The sequence below is a fragment of the Pelophylax lessonae genome, assembly GCF_965119305.1.
Source record: "Pelophylax lessonae genome assembly, chromosome: 5".
Taxonomy (NCBI): domain Eukaryota; kingdom Metazoa; phylum Chordata; class Amphibia; order Anura; family Ranidae; genus Pelophylax; species Pelophylax lessonae.
The window spans coordinates 498527413-498545833 of NC_138772.1; the positions used below are offsets into that span (position 1 = coordinate 498527413).

The 18421-nt window shown below is 40.8% G+C and overlaps 1 protein-coding gene across 1 annotated transcript in view; it reads left to right on the plus strand.

Annotated features, from left to right (window-relative positions):
- The window catches only part of LOC309555644 (fibrocystin-L-like), a gene marked incomplete at both ends in the record, with an annotated part of 310666 nt that overhangs the window by 262929 nt on the left and 29316 nt on the right, over window positions 1-18421 (plus strand). Inside the window, 8 exons of the mRNA XM_082257679.1 lie at window positions 1451-1577; window positions 4237-4358; window positions 9705-9795; window positions 10192-10340; window positions 10429-10551; window positions 14447-14558; window positions 16194-16310; window positions 17910-18075. Of these exons, the coding sequence (XP_082113805.1) occupies window positions 1451-1577; window positions 4237-4358; window positions 9705-9795; window positions 10192-10340; window positions 10429-10551; window positions 14447-14558; window positions 16194-16310; window positions 17910-18075 (1007 nt within the window). The remainder of the gene's footprint in view (window positions 1-1450; window positions 1578-4236; window positions 4359-9704; window positions 9796-10191; window positions 10341-10428; window positions 10552-14446; window positions 14559-16193; window positions 16311-17909; window positions 18076-18421) is intronic.

Genomic DNA, 18421 nt, shown 5'->3' on the forward strand with positions numbered 1-18421 from the left:
TCTAGGACCACTGGATTATAGTACAGATAAAGCCTAATGTTTTGGAGCCATTTATTTCAAATGGCATACAGCTGTTTCAGACATATTAGCTAGCATCAGTGCAGTGCATGGAAACCATGGCTCCTATAGAGTAGTTCTTGGGAACCAACAAAAAAGTATAACTGACAGGTTAAAGCTGAAGTTTAGGGATTTATGTTTTTTAAATAAGCAATAGGGACAATAATTACGTGAAAGACGAATGTCCTATGTGCTGGTGGCTGCTCTGTTCTTTGAAATATTCTGTCCCTTGACCCCCAGATAGCCCCACCACTATAATCTTCAGGTGCTGCAGGGATTATTACAAATGGCTACACCTGTCACTGACACTTGTCAAATGTGCCGATTGTGCCTGTCCTTTCTGCCCCCTGCTCCATTCATAGAATCTGTGCTATCAGTTCCTTTAATGAAAAACACTCTATGAATGGAGTAGGTGGGACTTTCATTTATCTGCCCATTAACAGAGCGTTTTTCATTGCTGGAAGCAATATTAACGCTTCTATGAATAGAGGAGGGGGGGGCAGAAAGGGTGGATATAGTTGCCACTTTTCACCAATGCCTGTGACAGGTGGAGCTATATTAACCCTCACAACACCAAAATGCCACAGCTGCAAGGGCGGGGGGGGGGGGGGGTTGTTCTGGGGGCAGAGAATGGAAGATTTCAGGAAAAGAGCAGCCACGTCACATGGGACTTCGGTTTTAACAGAATACGTATTCTAGAAATGGAGTTGGCATGCCAAGACAGAAAAAAAAAAGCAATTTGTTCCCTTTTTGCCCATATTTTTTTCACCTTTGATTATCATAAGCATGTTTAAATGTACTTACTCACTACCACTGCTGGCAGTCTGTTCCATGAATATACTATGCAATGTCTGCTCCAAGCATGCACTATGATAAAAACAATTTATTAACATTATTCTTGAATTTGCCTTCTACTTAGGGCCCTTTCACACTGGCTTTCCAATCAGGCCCGCCTGTCAGTTTTTCAGGCGGACCTGATTGGACCCTCCATTCACCCCTATGGAGCAGTGGATGTCAGCGGTGACATATCCGCTGACACCGGCCGCTATCAAATCCGATCCTGTCCACCAAATCTATACGGAAGATTACCCTATTTTCCATCCGCCTGGAGGATTGAATCAGATAAATTTGGACAGACGGTCTGTTTTCATCCGAACTCCCATAGAGGACTCTGACAGGTCCGTCTCAGCACAGTGAGCGGAGACAGACCTGTCATCCGCCTGCTCAGCAGGGATCAGCAGAGCGATCCTCCACTGAGAAAATCGGAGCGGAAAGACCATGTGAAAGGACCCTTGGGCTGCAAACATTTTTTTATGATATCTTAATAACAAAATTATTGTTGAAAAACCAAAAGTTTAGCTATTGTAGAAAATTAAATCTTCTGTTTTTTTAGGTACTATCCAATGAATCCTATGTCAAGGGATGTGCCTTCCATAATGGATTCTCCCCAGCAATTGGAGTTTTCTTCACGAATGGACTTGACGTTGATGACAATGTTATTCATTTCACTGTCGGAGAAGGTAAACTCTAAATTATTATTAAAAATTTAAATGTTTTAAAATTCATAATAGATCGGCAGTAAAAAAAATAAAAGGGTTAAAGTCCATTAAACACACATGCATGGAACTTTGGACACGGATGTTTCTGGACTTTAGCCTGAAGCTTAAGTATGGCAGTTTTTACATAGTTACATTGGTCCAGCTTGGATTAAATAAGTATGTGTGTGGCATACTTGCAGAATGCCTGTGAAAGCTGGAAATCACTGTAGTAGGCACCGAATACTGAGAACTTTCAGATGGATAAACTGGAGAGGTGGGGCGGTGACAGTCACTTTAGTACCAAGGCCTACTACAATGATTTTCAGTTTCTACAGGGATCATCCAAGTATGGAACTTACATGCTTACAGTACATTGGTACAAACTGGACTATTATAACTATGTAAAAATTCTCATAACCAAACTTCATCTTTAATAAATTATGAGTTAAAAAAACCTTTACTATTGCATCTTTTGTCACAAATGTTCCAATATCTTGTATATTATACCTAGGATAGGGGTATCTTAGCTTTCTAAAGAAAGTGTCAGCGTACTGTCCTTCGGACTTTAGAGGGGCTGAACTGTAGCCAGTGGGAGTAGAATATGTCCAGGCATCAGTGGGAGTAAACAATGCCTCAGGCTTTGTGATCAGTGGGAGTAAAAAAATTACATAGCATCTGTGGTCAGTTAGAAGATAAATAGTGCCCCATCATTAGTATCAGTGGGATGAATAGTGCCCCATCTCTGGTATCAGTGGGATGAATAGTGCCCCATCTCTGGTATCATTGGGATGAATAGTGCCCCAACTCTGGTATTAGTGGGAGGAATAGTGCCCCATCTCTGGTATCAGTGGGATGAATAGTGCCCCATCTCTGGTATCAGTGGGATGAATAGAGCCCCATCTCTGGTATCAGTGGGATGAATAGTGCCCCATCTCTGGTATTAGTTGATGGAATAGTGCCCCATCTCTGGTATCATTGGGATGAATAGTGCCCCAACTCTGGTATTAGTGGGAGGAATAGTGCCCCATCTCTGGTATCAGTGGGATTGATAGTGCCCCATTTTGGGTATCAGTGGGATGAATAGTGCCCCATCTCTGGTATCAGTGGGAGGAATAGTGCCCCATCTTTGGTATCAGTGGGATGAATAGTGCCCCATTTTGGGTATCAGTGGGATGAATAGTGCCCAATCTCTGGTATTAGTGGGAGGAATAGTGCCCCATCTCTGGTATCAGTGGGCTGAATAGTGCCCCATCTCTGGTATTAGTGGGAGGAATAGTGCCGCATCTCTGGTATCAGTGGGAAGAATAGTGCCCCATCTCTGGTATCAGTGGGATGAATAGTGCCCCATCTCTGGTATTAGTGGGAGGAATAGTGCCCCATCTTTGGTATCAGTGGGATGAATAGTGCCCCATTTTGGGTATCAGTGGGATGAATAGTGCCCAATCTTTGGTATTAGTGGGACGAATAGTGCCCCATCTCTGGTATCAGTGGGACGAATAGTGCCCCATCTCTGGTATTAGTGGGAGGAATAGTGCCCCATCTCTTGTATCAGTGGGAGGAATAGTGCCCCATCTCTGGTATCAGTGGGATGAATAGTGCCCCATCTCTGGTATTAGTGGGAGGAATAGTGCCCCATCTCTGGAATCAGTGGAAGGAATAGTGCCCCATCTCTGGTATCAGTGGGATGAATAGTGCCCCATCTCTGGTATCAGTGGGAGGAATAGTGCCCCATCTCTGGTATCAGTGGGATGAATAGTGCCCCATCTCTGGTATTAGTGGGAGGAATAGTGCCCCATCTCTGGTATCAGTGGGAGGAATAGTCCCCCATCTCTGGTATCAGTGGGAGGAATAGTTCCCCATCTCTGGTATCGGTGGGATGAATAGTGCCCTATCTCTGGTATAAGTTGAAGAAATAGTGCCCCATGTCTGGTATCAGTGGGATGAATAGTGCCCCATATCTGGTATCAGTGGGATGAATAGTGCCCCATGTCTGGTATCAGTGGGATGAATAGTGCCCCATCTCTGGTTTTAGTGGGAGGAATAGTGCCCCGTCTTTGATATTGGTGGGAGGAATAGTCCCCCATCTCTGGTATCAGTGGGAGGAATAGTTCCCCATCTCTGGTATCAGTGGGAGGAATAGTGCCCCATGTCTGGTATCAGTGGGATGAATAGTGCCCCATGTCTGGTATCAGTGGGATGAATAGTGCCCCATGTCTGGTATCAGTGGGATGAATAGTGCCCCATCTCTGGTATTAGTGGGAGGAATAGTGCCCCAACTCTGGTATCAGTGGGAAGAATAGTGCCCCATCTCTGGTATCAGTGGGAAGAATAGTGCCCCATTGTTGCTGTTAGTAGCAGGAATTATGCCCCACTCTGCAGATGGAAGGAATAGTGCCTTGTATCATTAGCCGGATAAAGGGCCTCTATTTTGAGACCACTGTCCTATGAGTTATTACAGCTATCTGTAAAACAATGATAAAATACTATATTTTCCTCTTTTAACAAACGTTATTTCCTGCCCCATAATTTTCAGGCAGGTCGCTTATCACTGCTCAGTGCCAGCATCATGTGACTAATAACAGAAAATGATATGAAGGAAAAAAGCCAACCATTTTTTTTAAATTTTGTTTATTTAATCCAGGAATTAGAGTGTTGGGAGATCGGGTAAATGTGAGAGGAAATCTTGTGGCGCTTTCTGTCTGGCCTGGTACATATCAAGGCAGAATGGAGACCACTAACACCCTGTGGCATGCGGGAATAGCGGTTGGTATTTTGTGTTATACTGATTTATTTGCTCATTGTCTATATGGTTATTTGTGAATAGCTACACAATAATATAACATAAATCTGCATAAAGTAAAACAAAAGGCAACACTTTTTAAGATTTGAAAAGTGGTGAGGAGTAAGAATCACTTTTTTTTTTGCTGTCTCTAATTGTCCTGACCACTGATGTCACCCGGAATGAAAGTGAGGGTGAATCAAAAATTGTGAGTCTCCACCAGAAAAGGAATGGAGAGGGAATCTTCCATTGGGGATTCTTGTTCCCGTGAGAGCTTTCTAAGGCCAGCCATAGATGGAGCAATTTGTTTCCTGCAACCATGGATTGCCCCACCAAAACAGTCAGTGTGGATAGGGGAATACCTCCCGTGGAACCATTATGTTCTCTCAGCAGGGAGGGGGTGGGGCAGGGGAAGCCATCCCCACTGGGAGAACACAGTAACTATTGCTAGCAACTATAACATCCTTTAGCTATAATCGCATGTAAAATTTGTCAGGCTGGTTGTTACCAAGTTGATAGATTGATCAACTTGGTTATTTTCAGGCTGGCCAAACATGGTTCAAATCTCGCCTACTACTGAACTGGCCAAGATTCAAAATGTCTATGGCTGGCTTAAGGCTTAGTTTATAATTACATTAACCGGGGGGGGGGGGGGGGGGGCTGGCGTTGAGAATAAGCCACCGAGCTGCCTTTCCCCTCCTAAAGCAGAGCTTGACCCAAAAGGGGAAGCTCTGTTAGGTTGCACCCTCCCTCCTCCACTGCTACATTTGGCACATTTTGGGTGGGAGGGGGGTGCGGGCATCTAGCTTTGAAAGGTACCCACTATGGCTCAGATCACTGCGGCAATCTGAGCCAAAAGTCCCGTCCCCCCCATTCCCCTACAGTCTTCTGGGACACATCAGAGGCCCCAGAAGACTATGGAACCATTCACAAGGTGCAGGGCACAAGGCTTCTCTTCCTGATTCCTTTAGTAGAGATGCTGGCGCTTGCATCCAGAGCCGATTGAAGAATCTGCTCGGGCGACGACATCGCTGGATCCCTGGACAGGTAGGTGTCCTTGTATTAAAAGTCAGCAGCTGCAGTTTTTGTAGCTGCTGATTTTATATTTTTTTGGGGGGATCCTGGAGCTCCTCTTTAAGCTGCCAATGCAGCTGGACAGGGGTGTACACTTTCCATGGATGTGAAGCTTTGCACTGCTGCCACTGAATGAGATACTGTATATCCTAGTTAATGGGGCTGTGCTGTAATCATAAGCCAAATGCTAGGTTTGTGGTGCAGTATTTTCATGACCAGTGTAGAACAGATGTCACTATTAACCTGGCTGAAAGGTCAACCCACCACCCACTTGCACCCTTTCACCTTTAACTTATCCCAATAATCGAGACGACACTGTGAGTGGAATAAAATTGGCCATAGCAGCCCTTTTATTAACCAATTCCAAATTAAATTAACATAAATTAACATAAAGGAAAAAAACATTCTTTAAAACAGAAACGTAAAAAACAGTTAAAGCTTTTGTTGGTCTTTGAGGCCCCCCATTTAATGTTCCGCTAAATACTACACTTAAACATAATAGGCCTCCAGCCACAAAACGCCAGCTCGGAGACAACACTCTACCCGCAGTGTACCCATTTTACCTTACAGTCAAACAGACATCAACTGGAACGCACCAGAGGGAACCTACCACCAGTGGGTCCCGAACCATTACCTTGACTTAAAGATTCTTGCACCTGCCAGCAAAGACCAACAAAAAACGCCACAGCTGCCACGACATCCCAGGCAAACCTGTCAAAAACAAAGAAAAGAACAAACCCCCCCAACAAACCATAACAAATATATCCGGAATATTAGGGCGGGAGGGACGGACGCTGCTTCTATTGACTGAGGGGAAATTTTGGCGCCCAGCAAATCCCACCTCTTCCTGCCTGCCAGCCCCACCCCCCCCTAGCTAAGCCTAAACAATCCTAGGCTCCCCCCCCCCCAACCATACTAACTCAATTCTAAACTAAATTAACCCCTACCACTCCCCTGTTCACTTGGTCATGCTGACCCTACACTATTCTCTCCGCTCTTTGCTCCGGGCCTTACTTTCAAGCAGCCCCTCAAAAAACAGGCATTTAGGAGATTGCAGTATTGCCTCCTGAATGCTTATCAAACGTGCTCACCACAGACCCTTAGAGAGGAATTCCATCAAAGTGCCAAGATATCCTTTTACCTTTTGAGTCAGGAACAGAAACAGGGACAAATGATGGCAAATCTCTAAGACACAGATGAAAAAAAAAAACTTACACTAGTTTTAACCCTTCTCCACTCTATCCAAAATAGAAAACAAAAGGCTTTATATACGTTAACTACTTGACCCCCCCCCCCTTCATAACCAGGTTATTTATTGTAATACGGCACTGCGTTACTTTAACTGACAATTGTGCAGTCATGCAATGCTGTACCCAAATAAAATTTATAGAATTTTATTTCCACAAATAGAGCTTTCTTTTGGTGGTAATTGATCACCACTTTTTTTTTTTTTTTTTTTTGTGCTATAAACAAAAGAAGACTGACCATTTTTTTTTTTTAAAAAAGCAACATTTTTTTTACATTCTGCTACAAAACATATCTAATAAAACATTTAAAAAAATTCTTTATAAATTTAGGCCAATATGTATTCTGCTACATATTTTTGATAAAAAAAAACAAAATCCCAAAAAGTGTATATTGATTGGATTGCACAAAAGTTATAGCATCTACAAGCTATGGTATATGTACTGGAATCTTTATTTATTTATTTTTATACTAGTAATGGCGGTGATCAGCAACTTATAGCAGGACTACGATATTGCGGTGGACAGTCGGACACTAACTGCCCCTTTTGACACTTTGTGGGAACCAGTGACACTAATACAATGATCAGTCCTAAAAATATGCACTGTCATTGTACTAATGACACTGGCTGCGAAGGGGGTTAAACATCTAGGACAATCAAAGGGTAAACTGTGTGCCTAGCCAGTGTTTTACTGTACTATGTGTTCTGCTTTTGCTTGGAGAAGTGATAGAGTTTATTCCCAGGGACAAAAAAATCATTGTTTCCCCCTGTCTGAACAGAGAACTGTTTGTTTTTTTCTGTTTCTCTACATCACATATATATATATATATATATATATATATATAGATATATATATATATATATATATATATAGATATATATATATATCTATATATCTAGATATGTATCTGGATATATATATCTATATATACACACACTGCCTGGCCAAAAAAGCATCCCCATGGATTTTTACAAGACCTACGGGGAGGTATTGACCCCTAAATCTATGTACACTCAGTGCCTAGAAACTAAATATTCTCCGCCTTCTATGAGAACAGCATATACCACCCTATTTCATAAAAGTCCAAAGGATCCCACTTTGTGTGCCTCCTGTAGGCCTATTGCAATCCTTAACTGTGACTTCAGGATTCTAACCAAATTGTTACCAGCTCCCTTAAAGATACCTTTCAGACAGGTTTTATACTTCATAGGTCTACAGACATCAATATCCGCAGGCTTTTCACAAACATCTATGAGCAGCACCTTCACTCTGGTACTAAGGTTTGCTTCCTTGGATATGGAAAAGGAATTTGACACGGTTGAATGGCCATATCTTTGGGAGGTGCTACGCAGGATGGGGTTCCTGCTTTAGTTTATTCAGTCCATTGCATCTGTTAGACTTGGGAGCTGTCTGTCTGTTTGCGTTGTCTCATGGCACTAGGCAGGGCTGCCTCCTCTCTCCAACCCTCTTCAGTCTGGCAGTTGAACCCATTGCCAATTACCTTTTGTTGCTCCTTCATTATGTGGGTCCCTCCCTACTGTGAGAACTTCAGGTCCTTAACACCTTTTCAGGGGCCTTCATGTCAATTGGCATAAGTCTACTTTGTTTTCCATGGACCCTGGTGCCCAGGAGCACTCCCCAAATGATCTTACGTTGCAGTGGGTTGACAAATTTGGCTACCTGGATGTTATTGTGTCTCATAACACATCGGACTATGTTTCTCTCAATTTAATCCATGTAATGCAGGAGGTTAAGGCCAGGCAGAAGGTGTGGGGCAATCTGCCACTGTTTCTTCTAGGATGCATCAATTTACTCAAAATAAAAATACTCCCTAAATCTACATACCAATTTCACCACTCTCTACAATCGATCCCTAAATCATTTTTTACTAAATGAAATCAGATGTTCTCTTCCTTCCTCTGGTGTCCTCAAACCCTGTACTTTAAACCAACCGCCCTCATGCGACCATCCCTACATAGGGGTTTAGCACTCCCGGACTGTCATAAATATTCCTTGCAACACAGCTAGTGACCACCCACTGGTGGCTCCAGCCGCAGATCTCCGACTGCTGCACTATGCTGGAAGCAACAATTCTGGGCTCTTTGGAAGCCCTCCATGTATTTTTTTTACACTGTCTTAAGGCTCCTTACTCCCTTACCCCCTCTTCCCCATGCTAACCACAATAGAAGCTTGGACCACATGTCTTTGTTTTGAGTCCCAGGTCTGAACAGTCCTTTCCCCCTACACACCTCTTTGGAATAACTCAAATTTCACCAATCATTGCCACATCCCTAATATAACTAGAAAATAAAAGAATTTGGGCAGGAAATATATCCGAAATATAGTCAAGCCCTAGGCCAGAGAAATAAAGGACTGTATCCTACCATAAGCGTGGATAACCTACTGCCACCCTCAATCTATGCCTTCAAAGTCCCACGCTTATGGTAGGATACAGTCCTTTATTTCTCTGGCCTAGGGCTTGACTATATTTCGGACGTATTTCCTGCCCAAATTCTTTTATGAACCTAATGGGAGTTAATTTACTAATGGCAAATAGACTATTCACTTTGCGAGGGAACTTTCCCCAGAGCTTAGTGAATGAGGTAAAGCTCTGCTGACTTTAATAATCCAATCAGTTGCTGTCAAAAATGCCGATTTTTGTTTTACTTTCCTTGCACGTGATTGAGTATTCCCTGCATAGGGTGACATAGTGACATAGGGACATTTCGCCACATTCACAAATTCTTGGAAAAATTCCCTATAAAGTGAAGAGCCTAATCAACTCGAATGAACCCTGTCAAATGTAATTATTTATTTATCTGTGTCTTGGTGTTTCTATGTTTTGTGCTTTGTTACAGAAAATTTGTATTTTAAGTGTGTGTATAGGGGTACAACTTCCCAAAAGCCCTACATTCTACTAAGGTTGTGCTGCGTTGTGTGTGAGTCAAATAATATTATACAAAAATTACATTAAAAAATATATCTTGTTTTTATAATGTCCATATTTAGATTAATGAAGGCAGTGGCATTGTACTACAGAATAATACAGTGGCGGGATTCGAACGGGCAGCATACCATATTAATGGTGAACCTTGTACAGGTGAGAATAAAATTTGTACATTTTACATAGAAAAAAAATGTTTTCTTTAATATTATTATTTTGATCAATATGATATGAGTTTTAACACAATCATTGGGGGAGGCTTGTGGGTAAGGAGCATCATCTACCTAGGTAGGCGCCAACACCATCCAACACCGGAGTTTATGAGATGGACTCCTGCAACATGAAGACTGAGAAGGAGTGGGGATGGGATATTGTACGTAGTTAAATGGGGCTATCAGGTAGCTCTGAACGGGCTGGTGACAAATGTGCTTCTGAGGCCCTGTAAGAGTCTTGATCACACTCATAAGGGAGAAAACATGTTTATTGGAGTTATTTTTATATTTAACATCAGTCCTCAGAGATTAAAACGTTGACTGTTTTTTGCTGTTACAGGTTTCTCTAATCCTAGTCCAGCATGGTACAACAATGAAGCTTATGGTGGGTTATATGGCATCTACATGAATGAGGATGGCCTTCCAGTGTGTTCACGTGTGAGAGGGTTTTTAATATGGAAATGCTGGGATTATGGAATCTATGCTCAGGTAAGTTATAGACAAACAGACATGTAAGTGTATCTTATATTATTGTAAAACAGGGTCTGAACTTTGATGTCTGTATTGTGTTTTGTAGACCATCTCCTCATTGCAGATCTCTGATGTGATCCTGGCAGACAATGGAATGGGTATTCTTTCTATAGTCTACACTCCTCCTTCAGTCTCTCACGTAATCTCCAATAAGACTGTTCAGATCACGGTATGAAAGTCAGTCATCAGATACTGGAATTTCCATTTTTTGTGTGTTACTAAAATATATGGGATGAGAGAGATTTAGAGTCTTCATATCTTCAAAATCAGGGGATTTTTTTGGTGGGGGGATTACGTTTTGGGTAAGGTGAAATTAAAGTGTTATTTGTCATTTATAGGGGAACAATTGACTCTCAATGGCTCCCGTGGGTTACAGAAGCTCCCTCCAACTGTCTTTCATGTGTGCAAAAACAAACAACCCCTTGTTCTCATTTTTTTAAACTTTTTTTTTTTTAGAAAGATAAAAAACAGACAGCAAAAATGAAATTTAAAAAAATTAAAGCGACCGTGCACGAATAATGATCAAACACACACAAAATAAAAAGTACACTAAATGAAGTAGACAAGTTTATGCTAAATACACCCAAACAAAAAAACTCACCCTTTATGTATTATTTTTCAAAATGTATTTTTTTCTGAAAAGTTAAGCAGTTAAATTAGCAAAATCAAGAGGTTCCACTTTAATAACTTTTTGCAAAATATATATATATATATATATATATATATATATATATATATATATATATAGCAAATATAGTATCTCACAAAAGTGAGTACACCCTTCACATTTTTGTCAATTTTTTATTATATCTTGTGACAACACTGAAGAAATGACACGTTGTAACAGTGTAAAGTAGAGACTGTACAGCTTGTATAACTGTGTAAATTTGCTGTCCCCCCCAAAAAAAAAACTTAACACACAGCCATAAATGTCTAAACCGTTGACAACAAAAGTGAGTACACCCCTAAGTGAAAATGTCCAAAAGTGTCAATATTATGTGTGGCCACCATTATTTTCCAGCACTGCCTTAACCCTCTTGGGCATGGAGTTCACCAGAGCTTCACAGGTTGCCACTGGATTACTCTTCCACTCCTCCATGATGACCTCACAGAGCTGGACAGTGGTCGTCCTGGAGGTGTGTTTGGGGTTGTTATCATGTTGGAATACTGCCCTGCGGGCCAGTCTATGAAGGGAGGGGATCATGCTCTTCTTCAGTAAGTCACAGTACATGTTGGCATTCATGGTTCCCTCAATGAACTGTAGCTCCCCAGTGCCAGCAGCCCTCATGCAACCCCAGACCATGACAATCCCACCACCATGCTTGACTGTAGGCAAGACACACTTGTCTTTGTACTCCTCACCTGGTTGCCGCTACACATGCTTGTCACCATCTGAACCAAATACGTTTATCTTGGTCTCATCAGACCACAGGACATGGTTCCAGTAATCCATGTCCTTAGTCTGCTCATCTTCAGCAAACTGCAGGCTTTCTCATGCATCATCTTTAGAAGAAGCATCCTTCTGGGACGACAGCCATGCAGACCAATTTGATGCAGTTTCGGGCATATGGTCTGAGCACTGACAGGCTGACCCCCCACTCCTTCAACCTCTGCAGCATTGCTGGCAGCACTCATACATCTATTTCCCATAGACAACCTCTGGATATGATGCTGAGCTTGTGCACTCAATTTTTTTGGTTGACCATGGCGAGACCTGTTCTGAGTGGAACCTGTCCTGTTAAACCTCTGTTTGGTCCTGGCCACTGTGATGCAGCTCAGTTTCAGGCTCTTGGCAATCTTCTTATAGCCTAGGCCATCTTTATATAGAGCAACAATTATTTCTTTAAGATCCTCAGAGAGTTCTTCGCCATGGGGTGCCATGTTGAACTTTCAGTGACCAGTATGAGAGAGTGAAAGAGATAACACCAAATTTAACACACCTACTCCATATGCACACCTGAGACCTTTTTGGACATTTTCACTTAGGGGTGTACTCGCTTTTGTTGCCAGCAGTTTAGGCAATAATGGCTGTGTGTTGAGCTATTTTGAGGGAACAGCAAATTTACACTGTTATACAAGCTGTACACTCACTATTTTACATTGTAGCAAAGTGTAATTTCTTCAGTGTTGTCACATGAAAAGATATAATAAATGAATTACAAAAATGTGAGGGGTGTACTCACTTTTGTGAGATACTGTATATGTGGGTCAAAGTCTAACACCCTGAAAAATATTTTGTTTGTGGTCACCCTTTCTCTTGCATCATGGTGTCAGACTTAGGAGTCTAATTTTCAATGTTTTTGCCCAATTTTCACAAAACCTTTATGCAAGATTTATCCATTTTCACACAAAATTCAATTAGAATTATAGAATTATGGGTGAATCTTAGGTGAAAATTGTGTAAATCTTAGGTGAACACATTGACAAATAGACCTGCTTAGTACTTATCTGAAAAGAAACAGTCTTATATATAATTACTAGACAGACTAGAATTTTGTTTTTAATATATTGCTTTCCCCTAAATCATTTGAACACTAGACAAAAATCATAACCAAGTATTTTGTTATATCCTCAATATATTTCCGAAATTCTACTTATAGCTTCAAATATACACCTTGCCCACAGCCTAATGCCCTTTATTGCTTGAATTTATAGCAATCACCCAGCTGATGGGTGACTAAAGGAAAAAAAATTAATACTGAAATTAGTTTTCTTTGTTCACCGCTTTTCCCCCTACGTTGTAATTCCCCATGGCACAGACAGGAATAAAAACTTGACTATTTTTTAACCTCTCCCTTCTCTATCCAATACTAAGAAAATGGGCTTTATATATTTTCCTTTTAAATTCCTTTTTAAATATATACAGAGACACTAAAGGATATTTAGGACCCTTTCTCAGGGGGCAGTCTTTAAATACTTAAATGTTGCCATATATTCCATTTTTATCAGCTGTGTATTGATAAAATAATGTCGTTTTTTATCTTATACTGTCTGTACTTTTTGGCACCTTAAAAGACCCATACAAATCTCTTTTAGTGTTTGTGTATATTAATCATCGGGATGTATTGCAAAGACCTATCAACCAGGTCAACCTGTTTTTAGGTAAGAACATTTAAAGGCTAAGTTCACCTTTTACCGAAAATAGCCTATGCAATCAAGGAGCTCCAGTAGGTATTAAAAAACTGTGAAGCCCATTTGTTTTATTGTCATACCTGTAAAGCATCTGAGCCCCCTTGGAAGCATGCTCAAAAAAATCTTAGTTAGCAATACCCAGATACTGCCTTGTTTCTAGCTTGTGAAAACCGTTTTCACTCCAGTAATGCTGGGGGTGAATGTCCTAAAAACCATATCAACCATAACAAATCAGGACGTGTGGGCTGCTAATTGGGAGTTTTTGGCCAGGCTTCCAAGGGGGCCCAAATGGCCTACAGGTATGCCAATAATATTAATAAACATTTTGCAAAGCTGCATATTTTATTAATACCTTCTGGGGCCCCTCAAATGCATATGGTATTTTCTGGAAAAGGTTAACTTGCCCTTTAAATATAGTCAATTCTGTAGGCATCCTGAAACTTTTTTTTTTTATAACCAAATTTTTATTGAATTTTTTGCAAGAAGGTTAGATACAAACGTTGTATTAGCATAACAAGGCATAGAAAAATTATCACAATGGTCACAGATTTGAAACAAGAAACATGAACATAATAACAGGTCGAGTCAAGACACTACAGGTGAACCTTGCCGGCGACATATGAGTGTGTTGAGCTTTCGCCCTATGAGGACCAAACATTAAGGTACACCGGGCTCCGACTACCCCACATGGGAACCAACTGTATTCAGGACCGGGTACAACAGGGGAAGTATTATGGGTTGGGGTCAGCCATGGTTAACTGGTGGGGGTGCTACGAGGCATCCTGAAACTTTTATGTATGAACATTAATATTATAATTATTATTGTTATTGTAATACCCAATTTTAATAATATTGTTGTTTTATCAAACCACCTAGTAGTGTTTAGTGGCTCTTTAATTCTTTTTTACAATAAGCTCTTGTCTTATTTCCAGAATTCGGTGCTTGTTGGAAGCAGCCCCAACTTTGATTGCACTGATATTCTCACAGACAGTGACCCCAACATCAAACTTTCTAGCCAGCATCGCAGTCGCAGACCTCCAACAGGTAAACTCTAAATTAACAACAATATAAAAATAATGATTTTGGGTCAACCTGAAACATTTTATTCAGATGAACAAAACCGTCTTGAACTAAAGGCAATCATTTATTTTTTTATTTTTTGGCTAGAATAAAGAAGGGTAATACCCTCTGTCATAAATGTGTGTTCATCACATAAACCAAACCATCAATTATGTGCAATTCCCTTTACGTTTCATATTTGGAGAATCACAGTGTCATATTTATATGTATAATAATCAGCAGCAAAATATGCAATTTCCCCATCACAAAAACACTGAAAAAAAGATTTTTCTCTAAATTATTAGCTGAAGTCAGAAGAGGACTGAAAGCTGAACCCCGGTCAGAATAAAAGTCTTCCCATACAAAAGAGATCCTTAACCCAAGCAGAATTTTTCCAAATAATTTGACCTTCCTTGAAAACACCACTAACAGACAATATTTAGTGCAGATATACGTAACAATAGGACAAGTGTTAAATATGATTTGCCTGCTGAACACTACATAAACCCTCAATAGACATATAAAACAGACCAGTGCAGCACAAATACAACCAGTTGAATAAAAAGGAAAATAATGTCCATATAACAAATCTCCAGGAATGATCAGGATGACACCCGCTGTGAAGAAGGATGTGTCCTATAAATCCATGTAAGTGTAAAGCCCCGTACACACGCGTCGATAATTGGCCATGAATTTTCGGCCAACGTCCGATTGGCCGATTTTCGGCTTGTTAGTATGATGCTTCCGACAACCGACTCCGACTTTTCGGCCGATAAAAATCTGGTGTGCAGGCTATAAAATTTTTGTTGGCCGTCAACACAACGGCCGATTTTCCGTCAGTCAGTACAGATTTCGGCAGACAAAAATCTGATGAGCAAGACTGGGCATGCTCAGAGAAGAAAAAACACACGGAAAGTAAACCAGCACATGACATCACTTCTGAAGTAGATTTTTGTTGGCCGAGAAAATTCGTGTGCAGTCTAGGCACATTCCAACCAACAAAACACCACTCTGGACAAAAGTCGGAAGATCGGTCGCCCGATAATCGTTGCGTGTGTACGAGGCATAAGGAGTGAATCCAGCCCATCCACCACAGACACAATCTGCCTCCCACCTCCTTGATTCGACCTAAAAGTCACACAGCACTATCCCATATCAAGGTGTAATGTCTCCAGATTTCATCTCCCAATGTGAGTCAGGATATCTCCATGTGGCAAACATAGATGACTGGAACATAAATCAGAATCTAGTGTTCTCTGTAGTTATTGACAGAATGGAAAGTATGACCAATAGTTATTGACAGAAAGGAAAGTATGACCAATAGTTATTGACAGAAAGGAAAGTATGACCAATAATTATTGACAGAAAGGAAAGTATGACCAATCAGCCATCATGGATCACATCCAAAGCTATTGCAAAGGAAAAAATGCGTAAACATATTATTTTACCAGCAGTTGATGCTATGGGTTATATCTATTTTTACAGCTGCTCATGTCAATAAAAACAAGTTGTTACATGACACAGTACGATCTATTGAAGGATTTTGCATTTTCTCAGAAATCTATATTTATTGAGTAAGTGTATAGATACGTATGATATGTATTGTATTTTCTCCAACAGGAGGCAGAGTTGGCATCTGCTGGCCAACCTTTGCCTCTGGTCATAACTTGGCCCCAGGGCACCCGTTGGCAGGATTAATGAGCTACAATGCAATCAGTGGACTAATGACCGTGGAAGGTAATATTTCACAGGACCTTATATGTTCATAACTGCATAACTATGGATGTTGTTTATAATTGAATCGATATTCTAGGCATAAATCATAAGCTCAATCACACAGGGGTTGATTTACTGAAGGCAAACAGGCTGTTCACTTTGCAAGGGAAGTTGCACTTTGCAATGTAATTTGCCCCAGAGCATATTAAATAAGGTTAAGCTCTGATGACTTCCTTCATCCAATCAGGTGCATGTAAAAATGTTTTTTTTTTTTATCTTCCTTTCACATGATTGGGTGTTCTTTACAAAGTGAAATCTCACCACATTCACTAAACTCTGGGGAAAATTCCTTTTCAGAGTGCAACTTCCCTTGCAATATGAATAGTCTATTTGCCTTTAGTAAATCACTCCCCAGTCTCAGTATACGCTCCTTGTATATTTTCTGCATTACTCCTATAGCAGGACGCATGCTCCATATCCACAGTTCAATAGCAGTGGTGCTCATCTATCTGAGGGATGGCTATGAAAAAATGGCTGAGGAAATTCAGTTTCCTCAGTCAAACTTTCCACCCTCCTCCAATCTGTATTGCTGTATACGTTCTTTGATGAGGCCATCCCTATGCAATCCAGAAGAGCTCTCACTGACATTGTGTCCTTCCTCTCCCAATAAAAGTGGTCAGGGAAGCTTGTATAAGTACAAATTCAGGTATTTCTGCTAGCTGATAGTTAATTTACTAAATAACTGTTAAAGAAACTCCCTTGGGGCTGGTTCACACTAATGCAATTTCAGATGCAACTTGGGTTAAACAGAATCACATGACAGCAGAAATAACATTGATTTCATTGGTGTCTGTTCACATCAATGCAACGCAACTGCGATGTGACTTTGGTAAAGGTACCTGTGCTACTTTGGTGCAATGCAGTGCTATTGTTTGCCTCACAGACTTCACTTTGCCTCAGAGACTTCAATGGAAATGCATCAAAATTTAATTTTTTGGTGCGATTCCAGCATGTTTTTTTCCTCCAGGTATTTTCCTTCTCCCTCCCTCCTGCATCATGTGCTCTTGTCAGGCTTAAAATATGGAAGAGGCAAGAAGGCTGCCACTGACAATGAAGAATGCATCAGTGTGAACTAGCTTTATGTTAAAACCCAAAGCTACTGAAGGTATACCTACAACAGCCCCCCCCCAGACCCTCCTGTAATGGCTGAGTGTTGGACTATTCTGACAAGCAAAATTTCCATTCTTACCTGCATGGGTTAAGCTTGCCCACCCCTTTCTGCCTCCTGTACATTCCTATTGGCCAGTGAGGCTGTCCATCATATAGATTGACCACTAGGAATGTGGGTAAGTGGGGTTTAGTGGCATTCAGTCATGAAAGGATGGCCATCACTATACCTGCAGCAGTGTTTAATTTTATTTCCCCAATCACAGGGTCTCTTAAAAAAATATAAATTAATTCATGATGTAAGTCAATTTACTTAACTTTATTTTGTTTTGATTTACCTGGAGCCTTTTTGGTGTTCTTTGAAATATCTTCTGTCATGCATTTTACATATGTCTTGTGTATTTTATGTCTCTTACTGCCAAACATTTATAAAGAGCGTGGTTTCATTTCCAGATACAATATTTGTGAGGTACACAAATGTGTGCTCTGGGGAGGCCAATGTGATGTTCATGACCAACCCTGAAAATGAAGATTTGCAGCACCCCATAGAGGTCTCCAGACTGACACTAGTGAACAGTACGGAGGACCAGAAAGTCTTCATCCACCGACCAGACGTAGGGTTAGTTCTTCTTAGCAATTTCATCCATTTATAATATTCATTCTGCTTCGTAATTCTCCTAAAGGGTCAGTCATATCCAAACTGGATATTGCAGTGTTTGATAAATGTTGGGGAGATAAAATGCCTGGTTTGTTTACCTTTTACGTTTTTTGTGAACAGAGGTCACTGATGCCTAGGTGCCAGAGCCAAATCTAGCAGTGTCAGCATATGTCGGTAACTTGAAAGCACCTCTTGGACTTATTTGCCTACCTAGATAATATACACTGTTAAAAAAAATTAAGGAACACGTTTTAATCAGAGTATAATATCAAGTCAAATAAACTCCTGGGATATTGATTTGGTCAGA